This window comes from Acomys minous, assembly GCF_964271855.1.
Source record: "Acomys minous genome assembly, chromosome: 7".
NCBI classification, from domain to species: domain Eukaryota; kingdom Metazoa; phylum Chordata; class Mammalia; order Rodentia; family Muridae; genus Acomys; species Acomys minous.
In genome coordinates this window covers 38,721,986-38,737,515 of record NC_140488.1, presented here as the reverse complement: position 1 = coordinate 38,737,515, position 15,530 = coordinate 38,721,986, and the positions used below count along the sequence as shown (strand labels likewise).

At 36.6% G+C, this 15,530-nt stretch overlaps 1 protein-coding gene across 7 annotated transcripts in view; it reads right to left on the bottom strand.

Annotated features, from left to right (window-relative positions):
* Nucleotides 1-4,399: 4,399 nt before the first annotated feature.
* IL13RA2 (interleukin 13 receptor subunit alpha 2) overlaps nt 4,400-15,530 on the bottom strand; it is a 52,985-nt gene continuing 41,854 nt past the window's right edge. For all 7 annotated transcript variants that reach the window (XM_084789151.1, XM_084789150.1, XM_084789152.1 and 4 more), the window contains 7 exons: nt 14,966-15,119; nt 14,335-14,455; nt 11,031-11,215; nt 9,920-10,065; nt 8,431-8,575; nt 5,334-5,449; nt 4,400-4,546 (listed from right to left, as the gene is read on the bottom strand). In XM_084789151.1, coding sequence (XP_084645277.1) covers nt 4,490-4,546; nt 5,334-5,449; nt 8,431-8,575; nt 9,920-10,065; nt 11,031-11,215; nt 14,335-14,455; nt 14,966-15,119 — 924 coding nt within the window. In that variant the 3' untranslated portion in view covers nt 4,400-4,489. The remainder of the gene's footprint in view (nt 4,547-5,333; nt 5,450-8,430; nt 8,576-9,919; nt 10,066-11,030; nt 11,216-14,334; nt 14,456-14,965; nt 15,120-15,530) is intronic.

Genomic DNA, 15,530 nt, shown 5'->3' with positions numbered 1-15,530 from the left:
AGAATAAAACAATAGATAAGTGCATGTTGTGCCTGGATTAATGATAAATGATGTTTTATTAGAGTTAACAGCACAGCATCCTACTATGTTCCAGAGAGCTGGAAAGCCCCCAAGAGCTCTCCTACCTTAAAGTCTAGCTAGTCACCTTAAAATGCTTTGTCTAACTACCTGGACACTGTGCTAAGCACAAAATCAATTCTTCTCGTGTTTAACTGGTCAAAATGATGTACTGCCGCTGTCCTCTTGCTTCCCATCTGGTTACCTGGTTGTTATCTGGTTCTGGGTTTTCTTAGGAAAATCGTGCCTTACAAGCAGATTAACATCTCAGTTTGGCTCCTGAGTCCACTGTGTCCCTGGCCTTGACCAGTCTTGAGGTGTGGCATTCTAATAAACCATCAATATCTCACTGAGATGGGTGCTCGAGTGATTTGTATGGCAATTCTTATATTGTAACAGTTCAACATTTCTGATCTGCTAAGACATGAACACGTCACGTATTCTCCCATTGTACCATTCTACCTAGTCTTTGCTGTCATGGATTGACTGCGTCAGTAAAACTAGGGGCCAAATTTTGAAATTTAATCAAATGCTGTCTATGGCTGAGGTGGTGTTTGCAGTATTCTCCTAACATCAAGATGGATTTTCTTAGCTGCTGGATGTTCTTGTTTGTAGAAAGGAAATGCACATATGTTTTCACGTGCTGTCAGCACAATCATGTGGCTGCTTTTCTCCGTTGCTTGCTAGCAAGATCTAAATTTTTAATAGAGTCCTTATATTTGAAATTTCTCATTCTTTTTTCAAAATAAAGTTAGTCCCATTAGGAAGCATTATAGAACTCTCTGTTCTAATAGGTTAACTCATACCATTGACAGACATTGCTTATTACTGCTCTATGGATGGAGCCAGAAGACTATTACTCTTGCAGCTGTACTGGCAAGACAAAGTCATCCCTAGACTTCCTGGCTCCTCTTTCCCTATCGGTATGTAATCTCTTCCTTATATGCAGAAAGATTTAGGGTGACCAGCATCCTTGATCAGCTATGTGTGGCGTAAGGTTTCCATCCTACTTGTGGTTCCTAGGGAGAGAAGGAACTCTCACACTTCACTTCCTGTAATACAGCATCTGCCACAGTGGGTGTGGATGAGAAATATTGACTACCATTTCTCAAAGGAGAGTAACCTTAGTCTTCTACTGGCAGGTTAGATAAAGTGGAGCCATTTGGTATAGGTTACACTTACCCAGAAAGAGTTTCCATTTTTTGTGCCAGAAGAAGTAGATAAAGAAGGCTCAAATGCTATAAACTCTCAGTGTTATATTATACAGTTGGACTCTTTATGAGTAAATGCTTGCCTTCTTGTAAGTTTTTTTTTAACAAAGTTAACATAAGGTTTCCATTAAAAAAAATATTCTTCAACTGTTACTTTCTTTCTTTTTTCTGATAGAGAACTCAAAGAAACCATACCGCCACCAATCTGGAAGTGTTTTTCAAATGATATGGAACCTCCTCTCTAAAGATTAAGAATTTAAATTGCTGGATTCTATTTTTTTTTTTTTTTTTTTGCCATTCCCAAGGTGTTGTGGACAGGTGAAGATGGGAACAGGGGGATCAGGCAGGGGAGAGAGAGAGACAAAGGGAGAGAGTACAGGGAGAGATGATGGTGGCAGGGTCATTTGGTAGGGCAATGTAGAAACCTAGTACAATGGAAACTTTCTGGAACCTATGAGGGTGACCTTAGTGAGGACTCCTAGTAAAGAGGGATACAGAGCCTGAAGCAGCCATTTTCTGTAACCAGATAAAGCTTCCAGTGGTATGACTGGGACACCAATCCAGCTATAAAACCTTTGACCTACAACTAGTCCTACCTGCTGGGACAATGGTAGCTGAGAGTTTGTGGGAGTGGCCAACCAACGAGTGGTCTAACTTGAGGCCTACTCCACAAGAGGGATTCCATGCCTGACATTATTTGGATGGGCAGGAACGAAAAGCTGGATGGCCCAGAGACCTAGGGTAGAACTAAAAACAACTGGCAAAAAGTCAATGAAATTATTCCTAGTGATATTCTGCTATACTGAAAGATCATTGCCTAGCCTAATCTCATTACAGAGGCTTCCTATGGCAGGTGATGGGAGCAGATACAAAGCCCCACAGCCAAACATTAGGTGGAGCTTGAGGAAACCCAAGAAAGAGGGGAGGAGGAATTGTAGGAGCCAGAGGGTTCAAGGACACCAGGAGAATATGGCCCACAGGATCAACTAAGCAGGGCTCACAGGGACTCACAGAGACTGAAGATACAATCAGGGAGCCCACGTAGGTCTGGACTAGGTCTTGTGCATGTATGTTATGGTTGTATAGCTTAGCATTCTTATGAGACTCCTCACAGTGGAAATAGGGCTGTCCTTCACTCTTTTGACTGCCACTAGGACCATTTTCATCCTACTAGGTTACTCTGTCCAGCCTGGATATGATGGCTTTTGTCTTGTGTTATTGCATTTTGCTATGCTGTGTTAGGTTGCTGTCCCTGTGAAGCCCACTCTTTTCTGAAGGGACATGGAGGACCTGTGAATCTGTGGAAGAAAACAATGTGGCAGGAGGCTGTGAGTTGTAGAAGGAAGGGAGGCTGTGCTCAGGATTATTATATGAAAGAAGAATAAACAAAAAGAAAAAATGAACTTAAATTAATAGACTGGAAGCAGGTCATGGTGCCACACGCCTGTAATCCCATCACTCAGGGAGACAGAGGCAGGCAGATTGCTATGAGCTCAAGGCCAGCCTGGTCTACAAAGTGAGTCCAGGACAGCCAGGGCTACACAGAGAGACCCTGTCTCAAAAATCCAAAGGGAAGAAAGAGTTAATGATCAATTACCTTTAAAATGTGAACTTTTCTGGTTAATAATCCTGATCTTTGTATAAATATGTTTGTGTAAAAATGAAAAGAAAAGAATTTGCATTAGATTGTGATGTATTCTACTTCTGATGGCAATTATTATAAATGATGGTTTTCAATGAGACAACTCAGATTTAGAAGTTTTCTCCTTTAAGAGATGATCAGAAGCAAAAAGGAGTTACAATTAGGGCTACCCTCTTCTCCACTAAATGATATCAGCAACGTTTATTTCATAACACTTAGATATCAGTACTCTTAATACTGAATATGTAAATGAATCCTTGACGAATGCTGTTTAAATGTAAATTTAGGTCTTGAATAGAGAATTCTAATATGCTGCCAGATGATACTTCAATTAACACTGCATACAAATTAATCTAAACTAAACTCGGTTCTTTATTGAAATCTGTAGTCTATTATTCCATACATATTTTAATAGCTGTCTACTTCACCCAGGGAGCTAAATTGTTTAACTTTGGGGAGTACTTTTAAAGTCCTCAGCTAATTTCAGATACTTGCTTTTTATGATCACTAACATGTCTGCCCTCTTTTGTGCCCTGTTCCCCAAAAGCCACAACACTGACAAAAATAAGAAAGGCAAGTCCTCAAGAAAGCTTAGCAAGTAAAGGAGTGTGAATGCCAAGATGCAGTGTGGAAAGACTGTACTGACTCTTGAAAGTTGTCTTTGGACCTCCACATTCTTCCTTATCACATGTGTATGTACAAACACAAACACACACTAGCAATTTTAAAGGAAAGGCTACCTATACACTAACACAGGGAATTCTTGTGTTTTTTTATTGATTTCTGGACGTTTCATGTATAGTGGTTTCATAAATTTCAGCCTTATAGCATCTTTCTCTTTTGTGAAATGAGATACTCACAGAACTGCAAATACATTTAAAGCTTCCTTCATTCTTATTCATGGTGAGTATTTTCACCAAGAATTCTGTTTAAAACAACTATCCACAAAACAATTAAATCTCGTTTTCCAAGATATCTCTGTGGGTAAGTTCAAGTTGCAAGATTGTTATTTATTTATTTATTTACTTACTTATTGTTTTTCAAGACAGGGTTTCTCTGTGTAGACTTTTCTGTCCTAGACTCGCTTTGTAGACCAGGCTGGCCTTGAACTCAGCAGAAAGCTGCCCTGTCTCTGCCTCCCGAGTGCTGGGATTAAAGGCATGTGCCACCACGCCTGGCTAAGATCATGTTATTTTATTAATACAACATTGAATAAAATCTGATCCAGTTCTTGGTATCTCTACACGCATAACTCTCACAATATATTTATGAGAAAACAAAATGATTACTATAATATGGTAAATTTACTATCTGCTAAGGATTTGTGCTCCATAAAGTGTACCTCACTGCAGCAATGAAGGTAAGCATGATGTAACACATATGTAATGCCCGTACTTGAAAGACTGATTCAGGATTATCCCACACTAAGCCAACCTGAGATATATATCCAGCCCTGGAGTCAAAAGCCAAACAATATCAAGACGAACACTGTTTTGCAGGAGGATGTATTTGAAATTTGAAGAGACATTGAATTTAATATCACTCATGCCGGCTAGCTCTATGGCAGGAAAAGAGTAGCTTAACAGAGGGTCTCTCCATTAGAATAAACTTCTTTGTTAAGATCCATATGCAAGGTCTGAAATACAAAAAGAGCTCTGTCACTAACAAACCAATAACAATACAATTTCACTAATATTAACAATTCAGAAATTTAACGAGTAGAGAAGTGAAACATTCCATGTGTATCCTCAATTCTATTGTTACAAAACTCAGTATTAAGATATTTTTCTCCAAGGACAGTGTTTCCTTAAAGCCTATGTCATAATTAATTTTAAACATGAACATGACACAGTTTCAAGTCATCTGGGAAGGGGATCCCAATGAGACATTTTCCAGGTCAGGTTGACCTGTGGTTACATTTGTGAGGGATTACCTTAATTACATTAACTAATATGAGAAGATCTAACCCATGGTGAGTAGCACCATTCCCTTGGCTTTTATCTTAGACTGGGGAAGAATGAAGAAGGTAAGCTGAGCGATAACACATATGCATTTATTTCTCTCTCATTTACACTATTCATGTATATAACCAGCTGGCTTAAGTTCCTGCCACCTATGTCACTTTTCCACCTCCTAATCCTGGTTACTCCTGGAGTTTGGGCACTGTGCTGTTTTCTAACCTAAAGACATAATATTTCATGTTCTAAAATATTTTTCTCCCATTTTGACAAAATGAATGGCCACTCCCTAATATGTGGGTTTTCAGTGTCAAGTTTGAATGACTATTTTCTGAGAATATCATAATAATGTGTATAGTATTAATTGTACCCTATAGTGAGCAAGCAAATGTATAAAATTCAGGGCTGTGAGTTCTGAATGTATAATGTCTGTGTATCTACTATTTAAGACATTAAACAACTTACCAATGTCTGTGCAGGTTCTTCTCTCTCCACAAAAAGGCAAAGAAGTAATAAGAGGAACACAAAGAAAAGACTAACTGGTATTATGAAAATAATCTTTGAGTCTGACCCCGTGTAAACTAGGATGAAAAAACACAATAAAAGGAGAAATGTTAAAGGTTTCTAAAGACTCTTGAAACTTAATTATTTTGTAAATAAACTGTCAATAGTGCAGAAATGGACTTAAAGTGATATACTTGCCAATGCATGGACACCACAGTTCGATCTGAGTTTAGCATTCCCTTTATGGACTTTTCATACAGAAGAATTATTTTTCTGAATTGTGATATCTATCCGATTTCAATTAGAAAAATAAGTCCCAAAGCACATAAGATTTTATTTACAATTTGATGTTGTGACATTTTCATTAGAAACCCATAATACATAATGAGTCGAGTGATTAAACGAGCAAATGCCATATATCTCTTAAACTCTCAGGAACAAGATCTGATCTTTATAAAGATATACATGAAGCTACAAGGTCACCTTTTAACAATTGTCTCATAATTTAGAGGCTAAACTGAAGGGCAAGACAGGATGTTACTGTTCGGCATTTTAGGTGTGACTTTTGTCTCTTTTTTCCCCCTATACGTTTTCTTTTGTTTTAGCCATAGTCATGGTCCAACTCCAAGCCTTGAGCACGCTAGCCAAGCATTCGAGCACCAAGAGATCACCAGAGCCAGGAGCCAAGTGCCAATGTTACTTCTGCATAATGAGAAATGTCAGTGGAGTTGCTTAAACTAGAGAAATCTGGTCCAAGTATCTCTGACTTGTTTTAATATAACGCACAGCAGGTTAAGTTTTAGAGCCAGGCCTATAAATCTACCTCCATCTCAATTTGTCTTTGTCTTAGTTGCTTCAAAGAATTTTATCCAAATTCAAATGCTTAGCACAGTAAAGATTTACATGGGCGATTTCCAGAGAAGCAACTGACAGTTTGAGTCCAGACATGCAAAGTTAACAATGGCAAGGCAGCCAGCTCCTATCATGGGGCATAGCTTTTGTCTCTAGTTGAGACAATTCCTAAGAAGTTATTTTACTGTTAAAAATATTATTGTTCTACTTTTTCCCCATCAAGTCCAGTTTATGGTTCCCAACTTGTCATGGTAATAGGCCCTGTGACCTGGAGTGAGGTCAAATGATCAGGGGTCATGATAAAAAAAAAAAAAAGCTGATTCTCTGTCTCCTAACAGGTATAAATGGAAGAGTAAGAAGGTGAGGGTGGAGAGGGTGGTTATGGGAGGAGTTGAGGAGATTAATATGATCAAAATCTTTCACATGAAATTCTCAAAACATAGCAAAAATACTAATAAAAATATAAATGTCCTTTTTAAAAAAATACCCCTCTGTGGGCTTGAGTGCTATCAGTAACCTGAACTCAAATTTTCACTCTCCAGAATTGTAGGGAAATAAATATATGTCATTTTATCTAAATATATAAATATTCATATAATTGTCCTGTTTTTCTATAACTTGAAGTACCCAAAAAGAAATGTATCCTAACGATCTAAAACTATAAGCAACTCCAAAAAGTTGTTGCTCCTAACTTGTAGGTCTAAATGAAGACTCTACCAAGAGATCCCTGCCAGGGCAAAGTTAGTCTCAGTCCTCCGCATTACTGACAAGAATATATGTAATGAGAAAATATGTATATATTGACAATGTGGTTAAAAAACACCAAATACACTTTATACAACTTATGGACTAATGACAAAATATAATTCAAAATAACACACACACACACGTTTTCAAGAATTATGACACTATTTTGCTGCCACTGGGCACCAACAGTGAAGATGCAGAAGTAAAAGTATTATTTCTATACACACATCTGCTTGAACTCTTTCTTACCCTAACTACTTTTCTCCATAGTCTCTACAGGTTGTTAATATAATTTGCTTGGTTATTATTTATTTTCCCAATTTGGGAATAACATAGACATGACAATAGTAATATTGCTGCTGGATATCCAATTCTTGGAATCTGATACACACTGGGCACTTTAAACATATTTAATAAATAAAATACAGCAATGGTTCTGTTGAATTTGCAGGGTGGTAGAGAAAGAGATTCCATTATAGTAGAAGCATTGAAAGTAACAATACATATAAGATTATTGCCTATATTTGTACATGCTACATCCATATATGAATACCTAAATAAGCAAGGGGGTGATTTTCTTCAATTCTGAGTAATTATCAGTAATTTGTAATAATGTAAATATATTCTGAAACAAATCATATTACATGTCACCTTCTAGACTCCTAAGTTTATATCACAATGAAATGTGAATATATATTTATTATAAATCACTTTCCATTAGTACAGGAAGTAACTATTTTCCCTAATTATAACATCTGTGATGATTAATTTTCATCGTCAGCTCGACATGCAGTAGAATCAATTGCCTCTGAGGATTTTCTTATTTGGGTTAACTGAGGTGGGAACACCCACCCTGAATATGGCAGCATTATTTCATGAGATAGACCTGAGCAATGGCCATATATATGCGGGCATTGCTTTTTGCTCTTTCCTGAGGGTATGATGAGCCATTTTACATTTCAGACAGCAAAACTTTGCTGTGATGCACTGAAATCTGTAATCGTGAGTTAAAGAAGCCCTTTCTCCCACCAGATGCTTTAGGACAGGGTATTTGATCACATCAACAGGAATGAAACCAGGACATCTCAATTAGAAAAAAAAAGATCAGTGGGTATTATTTGACACTTGGAGTCAGTGGCATCCATTACTTTAAAATTTTTGTTCAAGAGAAAACTGAAATCACAAAAAAAAGCATTGATTAAAATGGACTCTCTACCTTCCCCCAAGAAGAATGTTTAAATGATTGTACAACACATATTCCCATTAAAGCAGAACAAGACTCCTAGTTCCAAATGAAGAGTAGGTTTTCAGTAAGCCTGTCGTCTATTGAAGTACTTGCTTTTTCTCCATTTAGAAATGACACACAGGACTCTTTGATCTCCAATTTACAAGTACACCAAGAGGAAATGTTGCTAGCAAACAGCCCCAGCTACTTCATTCCTATCCTTTTAATTCATACCTTCCCAGCATTCCTCTTCACTCCATTCGCTCCAAATCCCATCATCTGCACAATACATATTGACTTTACTTCTTACAAAAAAGCAGAGTTCTTCGCTTTCATTGACTTTCCGTTTCAGTGTCATATCATTTGCATCTGTGGCATACTGAAAGCCAAGGAAAAATATGCTGTTTTGGTCTGACCTAAGTACAACTGCAGAGATTTCATTTCTCAGCTGCAAAATGTTTTGGGACACAAAACACCTACTTTGAGATACTAGAAAGTTATAATCCTAGCCCTGGTCACCACTGTACACTGATTTTAAAAGTCATTTTTCTCCTATTTCTTATCTAATTTATCTGTATATAATTTATCTTTTTGTCTTGTTACTATAATTGGCTACTTGTGTTATAATTCATAACTGTACATGGTTTAATGTCCATGATCTCCAAATTAGTGTCAGATATTCCAGGTTCTGTAAAGGGAAAAGGCTGCACGAGTTACAGAAGACTGATTTTATGGAAACTGGAGTGTTCGTCTTCAAAATGTATCTTCTCCACTTTTTGGTGTGACTTACCTTTGAAGTCCCAGGAACTGACACCAAACTACCACTCCACATATGAGACTATAGGATATGCAGATGCATTCACAGGGACCACAGGTGGGGGAAAACTAAACAAATTACTTCCACTTGAAAGTGCTACAGAGTTCTTCTCATACACAATGGTTGCTTTTTATGTATTTAACTTATCCACAGAGCCTTGAGAATACGTGAACTGGGTGATTTCTATTTGTGAAGTCAATTCACCTCCCTGGGACGTGTATACTAACTCAGTAACCTTTTTTCTCACCTGTATAGAAACTGAGTCATTAAGAACTAGTAGTTCGCCTTCTTGCCTCTACAAATTTGTAAATTGGAAACAGATAAGTCAAAGGAACATATACCAAGGTGGGGCTAAGGAAATCACCATCTCCTTGATGTTTGCAGGTTATTAGTCCCACAAGCATCACCGTGTTTACAGTTCCGCTCTTCTATAGGAAACCTCTTATGTCCCTGAGGACCTCATGGTTGTACCTCAAGAAGTAGTGTGTGTGTGTGTGTGTGTGTGTGTGTGTGTGTGTGTGTGTGTGTGTGTGTGTTTGTGTGTGTGTGTGTGTGTGTGTGTGTGTGTTGTTTAGGTCTTACCTAAGGATATAGGACCTATTTTAATTTCCTGGAGAAATTTAATTTATTAAAACAAAATTGGAAACAAGTAACTAGATTGTCTCTAGGATCTTTTGCAATTTTAAAATTGGCATGACTCCTTATACTTTTCTGTTATATTCCCTTTGTCCACTGGACTTGGCCTTCTAGAATGTAAATTAGAATGTTTATCATGGTCAAAAAAAAAAAGAATGTTTATCATGGTCTAATCCTCTTTTAAACAGCAACAGATTTTGATTAGTCAGTATCCTGGTACATTTTAAAAGTCACATTTATGATTTTAGCAAATAAGTACAACATCCATACCTCCCAGGAAATATCGTCTTCTCGGACCACAACTTCATAAGCGTAACACCTTGGTGGAATGGGCCCTTCAGGTGTGCTCCATTTCATTCTAATTTCAACGGGATTCTCCATGATAATCTGAAGGAATTCTGGTGGCTGTGGTTTAACTGGAAAGCAAAAGGAAACTATTTCAACATGGAAGTTGCTAAGCTAACAGCAGCCCTCATCCAAAACTGGAGACAGTCCATAACAGAAACATTCAGGGACAAACTAAGTGGTTCAAAATTATTCTTATGATGTGACTGAAAACCAAAGTCACTTGCCAATCAAGCAACTTTCTTTCTTTCTTTCTTTTATCTATCTATAGGTCTATCTATTCGTCTATCTATCTCTTTTTGGTGTTTGGAGACTGCCTTCTCTGTGTAGCCTTGGCTGTCTTAGAACTCATCTGTAGACAAAGGTGGCCTTGGCCTCTGAAATCCACCTGCCTCTGCCTTCCTAGTGCTTGGATCAAAGGCATGCACCACCAAGTGGCATGGGAAACTCATTTTTGTTCATTTGTTTTTGATAAATCCACACTGATAAATATTTATGGCTAAGAAGAAAGCTAAGTAGACATAAATCGTTGCATCAATTTTCCCATTTTGCAACTTTAGAAACAACCAAACCTCCATTACCACTGTGACGACTTTTTCTAGCACTTATGGTGTGGCTACATCTGGCATTGCACCACGTCTGCCTGAATCTAGAAAATTTCACTGTTACAACTGTTAAAATTAAGAATACAAACTCAGAGCTGGGTAGTACACTACTTTCATCCCAGCACAAAGGCGAAGGCAGTTGGATCTCTGTGAATTAGAGGCCAGTCTGGTTTACAGAGTTAGTTCCATGACACCCAAGGAAGGCTACACAGAGAAACCCCATCTCAAAAAAAAAAAAAAAAAACCTAAAACAAAAAACAAGAAAAAACAAACTAACTAAGCCCTCAGAAGATATAAAAATACTTTGGTTCTCAATTATTTGTCATTTGAAGCCAAGATTAATAGATTCTTTAGTTCACCTTTATGCTCACTTAGAAACAGCCTAAAGGAGAACCAATGGATTTGAAGTTGACATCATTTGTTCATATTACCTATATTTTGAAGTTGAAAAACCATATAGCTGGATCTGATCGGTTCTGATTCTGAGGATCCATTAACACAGATAAAGAAATCTTTATAGTCTGATGACTCCAAGTTGCAAAGTTTGCATCCAACATTTTTTTCACCGTCCAGGAGGTAACTTTCACACTGCAAAGCGTGAGCCAAGCCCTCATGCCTGTAACACGGAAGCAGCTCACAGGTTATTAGTAGAATAGTTTTCTATCCTAGTGCTCAGTTTTTTTAAATCTTATGATATTATATGAAATACACATATGAGCACAAGATAATGATTCAGTAGATTATAATACACGTATATAGACACATACATGTATCTATATATACATTATGAAATAGTAATTTTTGAGAGGAATTGAGAGGTCACAAGAGCAGTTGGTGGGAGGAGGAGGAAGAGGAGGAGGAGAGGTGGAAACCGAGTAAATATGGTACCCATGCATGACATTCTCAGAAAATCAAAAAGTTAAGTTATAAAAAGGATACTATATGAAGAAACAAAAATCATTTGACAGCATACTATGCTCATGAGCACCTACTATATGTTACATGAAATGACAAGAGCTATGGATACAACAGCAGGGAAAACAGAAATAGATGCTCTCACGGCGCTTCAGTTCAATGTGAATCTTGATAAAATCTCAAAAACTCAAGTATTGTTACTCATGTATTTAGTTTTTGAGCCTTTAATCCCAGAACTTAGAGAGGATGAGGCAGGCAGATTGCTGTGAGTTTGAGGCCGGCCTGGTCTACAAATCCAGTTTTGGACACCCAAGGCTACACACAGAAACCCTGTCTTGAAAAACAAAACAAAACAAAATTTATTTAGTCTTTCTTGACTCATCGAAGCTTGTGAATCAAAGACTTCAAATGTTTAGGTAGCATTGATAATATTTGACTAAGAAAATTGAGTAGAAATCAAATGTAAAAACACATATATATGTATATATATATATATATATATATATATATATATTATTCCTAAGTTTAACAAAATAAAAACAATATCCTCTGATGCTGTAACACACTATGATATGATTCTGAGAAAAGCCAACTAGAGGAGGTAGCAAACAGACCAAAGCAAAGTATAGAGTTTTGTCAAGTATACTGTAGTATTCCCTTTGTCTTAAGCAAGAAAATTTAGCATGTCGTTTAAAGTTAACTTTGCTTCAGAAATACAGCTGATGGGACTGAAAGGGGACGTTTTCCTAAAAAGTAGCTTATAATACAAAATGTGACTTTGGATTAAAAACAGCCAAAAAAGACCTTCTGAAATGAGACCAGTATAGCAGCTGATAAGGAGCTAGTGAAAATATCTAGACTTTCTTAAATGAACTTTATACAAATTGTTCTACTTTAGAAAAGTGTTTATAAAGTTTAGTCTTTTAGGTATATGCATGCTTAAAGTCTTGAAGACTTCATATATAGTGTTAATATTATTTATTTATTATGCTGTGGCACACAATTTCACTATACACTGTCCTGTAACTTACTATGTAGCCCAGAGGTCTGCTGTCAAACACATGGCTCTTATACTTTAGCCTCCCAAATTCTTGTATGGAAGGTATTCATCAATATGCCCAACTGTATGACTTTGTTGCCGGTGAAAAAGGATTTACAAACTGCAATATGTTAATATTTACTCCCCCACATTTCACTGAAGATAAGTTTGTTAAACATGAACAACAATGTGAAGAGTGTCCTCCTCTTTTGTTTGCTGTGTATTCTTAAACCTAGAGCAATGCCTTTCATTTAATAAATGTTTAATATTTATTTATTTAATGATTAAAAATTAGAACTGTATCCAGCCAATTCAAGATATGGAAAGTGAAATATTTCCCCAAGAGGAAATTGTTTGCCCAAGGCTAACTAGCTACATGATGCCAGAGCAGGGTTTAGAACCCAGTTCTCAATAGCACTAATCCCTTATATTCAATCATTTATGTCATGTTTTTCTTTTTAAAGAAGGAATCATACTTTGGGATTAAATCTCATAAATACTACAATTTGGCTTCTCTTGATTTGTCTCTCTTTGATAAATGCATAATTTCTGATGTTTTTCCCTCTATCCATGTTTTGTGTAGTGGACGTTTTGGTTTCTTTGAAACTCGATGATGTTACATAAATATATTTTTGTTTTAATCCCAAATGTGGGGTATAGGACTGCCTTTCGTTTGTCCACATCTGAAAATAGCCTCATATGGCGCAGAGAGGGGTGTGGTCTTTGAAAGGCAACCTAGATTTGATCCTGTGTACAGTGTGCAGCCACTGAGGGTATATGGTCCGAGAAAGTGGTACATAAAATAACGACAAGGAAGACAAAGGTGGCTATGTGAAAAAATGAGCAGGAAGGAGAAATGCTACAATCAGAGCAATTTGGGAAGTTGTGGCAGTCATCCAGGTGAGTGATGAGAGAAGTATAAAGGGAAGTTCTTACAGTAGAGATAAGAAATGAAAAACAGATGTGTCCTCACTATGGGAAGTAGTTTAGAATATTAATGTCTGCCCTGCCCCAGGTTAACTAGGGCTATTTTAAAATATATATATATATATATATATATATATATATATATATATATATATATAAAAGAAAAACAGATGTGCACTTTAGCAAAAGACTGTCAGAATGGGGTGATTGTGTTACCATGAAGCAATTGCTACGGACGTGGCTGCTGGTGGGGGGCGGGTATGTTTTTCCTGGTTAATCATACATGTCCCACACTCATGCTCACACAGGTGGCCATAGTTAAACTCAGCTGACCACAACATGAGAATTAAAACAAAACAAATAGACAAGATAGTAGGAAGGGGCTAGTTGAGAGGGAAGGAAGTAAAGGAGGGGAGGGGTGAGTGTGACCAGAATGTATTAAATATGCATAGAAAATAACATCCTTAAAAGGTTCTATGTCTTAAAGCTTCAGAAGCAATTAATAAAGAAACAGCAAAAGACTCAGTTAAAAGATAACTGCTTTTTTAAAAAGTTAAGTGTATAAAAATATACTCAAACTTTAAAAATTGTAAACCCAGCTATCTATAAGATATAACAGTTCATCCTGTATAGAAATTGTCACAGGATGGTTTGCATACCTTAGGCCTGAAATTCCCACATAGTTATGAATAATTATCATATATATATATATATATATACATATATATATATATATATATATATAAACTGTGGAGATGGTGATTGTAATTCAGTAGAGATATAGTTGCTTGTACTGTGAGCTAACCTTGAAAGATGTTTGCCCAATATGAGATTCTAAGTACAAAAATACTTACCAGAAATACAAAGTATAGTTGACATCAGAATGTACTATCTTGCCAGGCTTCCAAGAGCAGACCAAATACTGCCAGTTATAAAATATACACCTCATGTCCTGAACTTTACTCTCCAGGCTTCCTAGGAAATGAATGTACTATGAATACCTGAGAGTCACAGTGACAAAATAGTCTAGGCAATCACCATGCAATTTTATTTCCTTTGGCCTTGTTATTTCATTTAGCAATCAGGATAATGAGAAACATTGAAAAGGGAAGCTATTAAAAATCACTTCACTGAAAGGAGGATATACAAGCCTGAAAACATTTGAGAACTCATTACTGACACTAGTTTATGTCAACGTACTAAATTAATTATTCCAAGATACTCTCAGCAATTGAGCAAGTACCCATTCATGTTTACTAATATGGATCCATACTGAGGACTCCATTAATAAGATGTAGACTTAGTAAAAAAGAAGTTGTTGATTTAATGAGTTCCAAAGAGCTGAGTCACTTATACTAAGAAAGATTCTAATCTGTGTCTAATTGCCACAGGATATAATCACATATTTAAGGGTTAAGGAACTTATTCTCTACGTGGATTTTTTTTCTAATAATACCAAATGAGAACAAGAAATGTTGTTCTAACCTTCATCTGATACTGAGTAAGAAGCTTCTATCCATGAACTTTGAACTTCTGATCCGTTTGTACACTGCTCTGACAGATGCGTACGTAACTTTCCTTCAATGCCCTTGTTAAGATCAAACCCATCCTTGTAAATGAGATTCTTAGTAATGATAGTCTGTTCGGTAAAAGATGAAACAGAATCCATTTTAGAAATACAGGGAATGGCGATTCACATTAATAAGCTAAACAATTATTAAAATCTAATATGATTATTTACTATAGTACCCCAGATATGTATCTGTCAGAGATCACCCCTGTATATGGTGTCATTTGAAAAGGTCATTCAAAACAAACAAAATGGGAAGCACTTTGTAGGGGAAAAGGCTCTGTGATGGGAACATTAGCTCTTAACAACTCAGAGTTAAACCAATAATTTTCATGAACAATATAACAGTGATTTGTCATTTTCAGATATGCTATGGAGCCTTCAGGAATCTTATAAAATAAAAAAGTTTCAGAGGCACCTGGAAAAAATTGGACAATTTGTTAGTTTTTAAAAGATAGTATAAATACTATAGGATAGAGT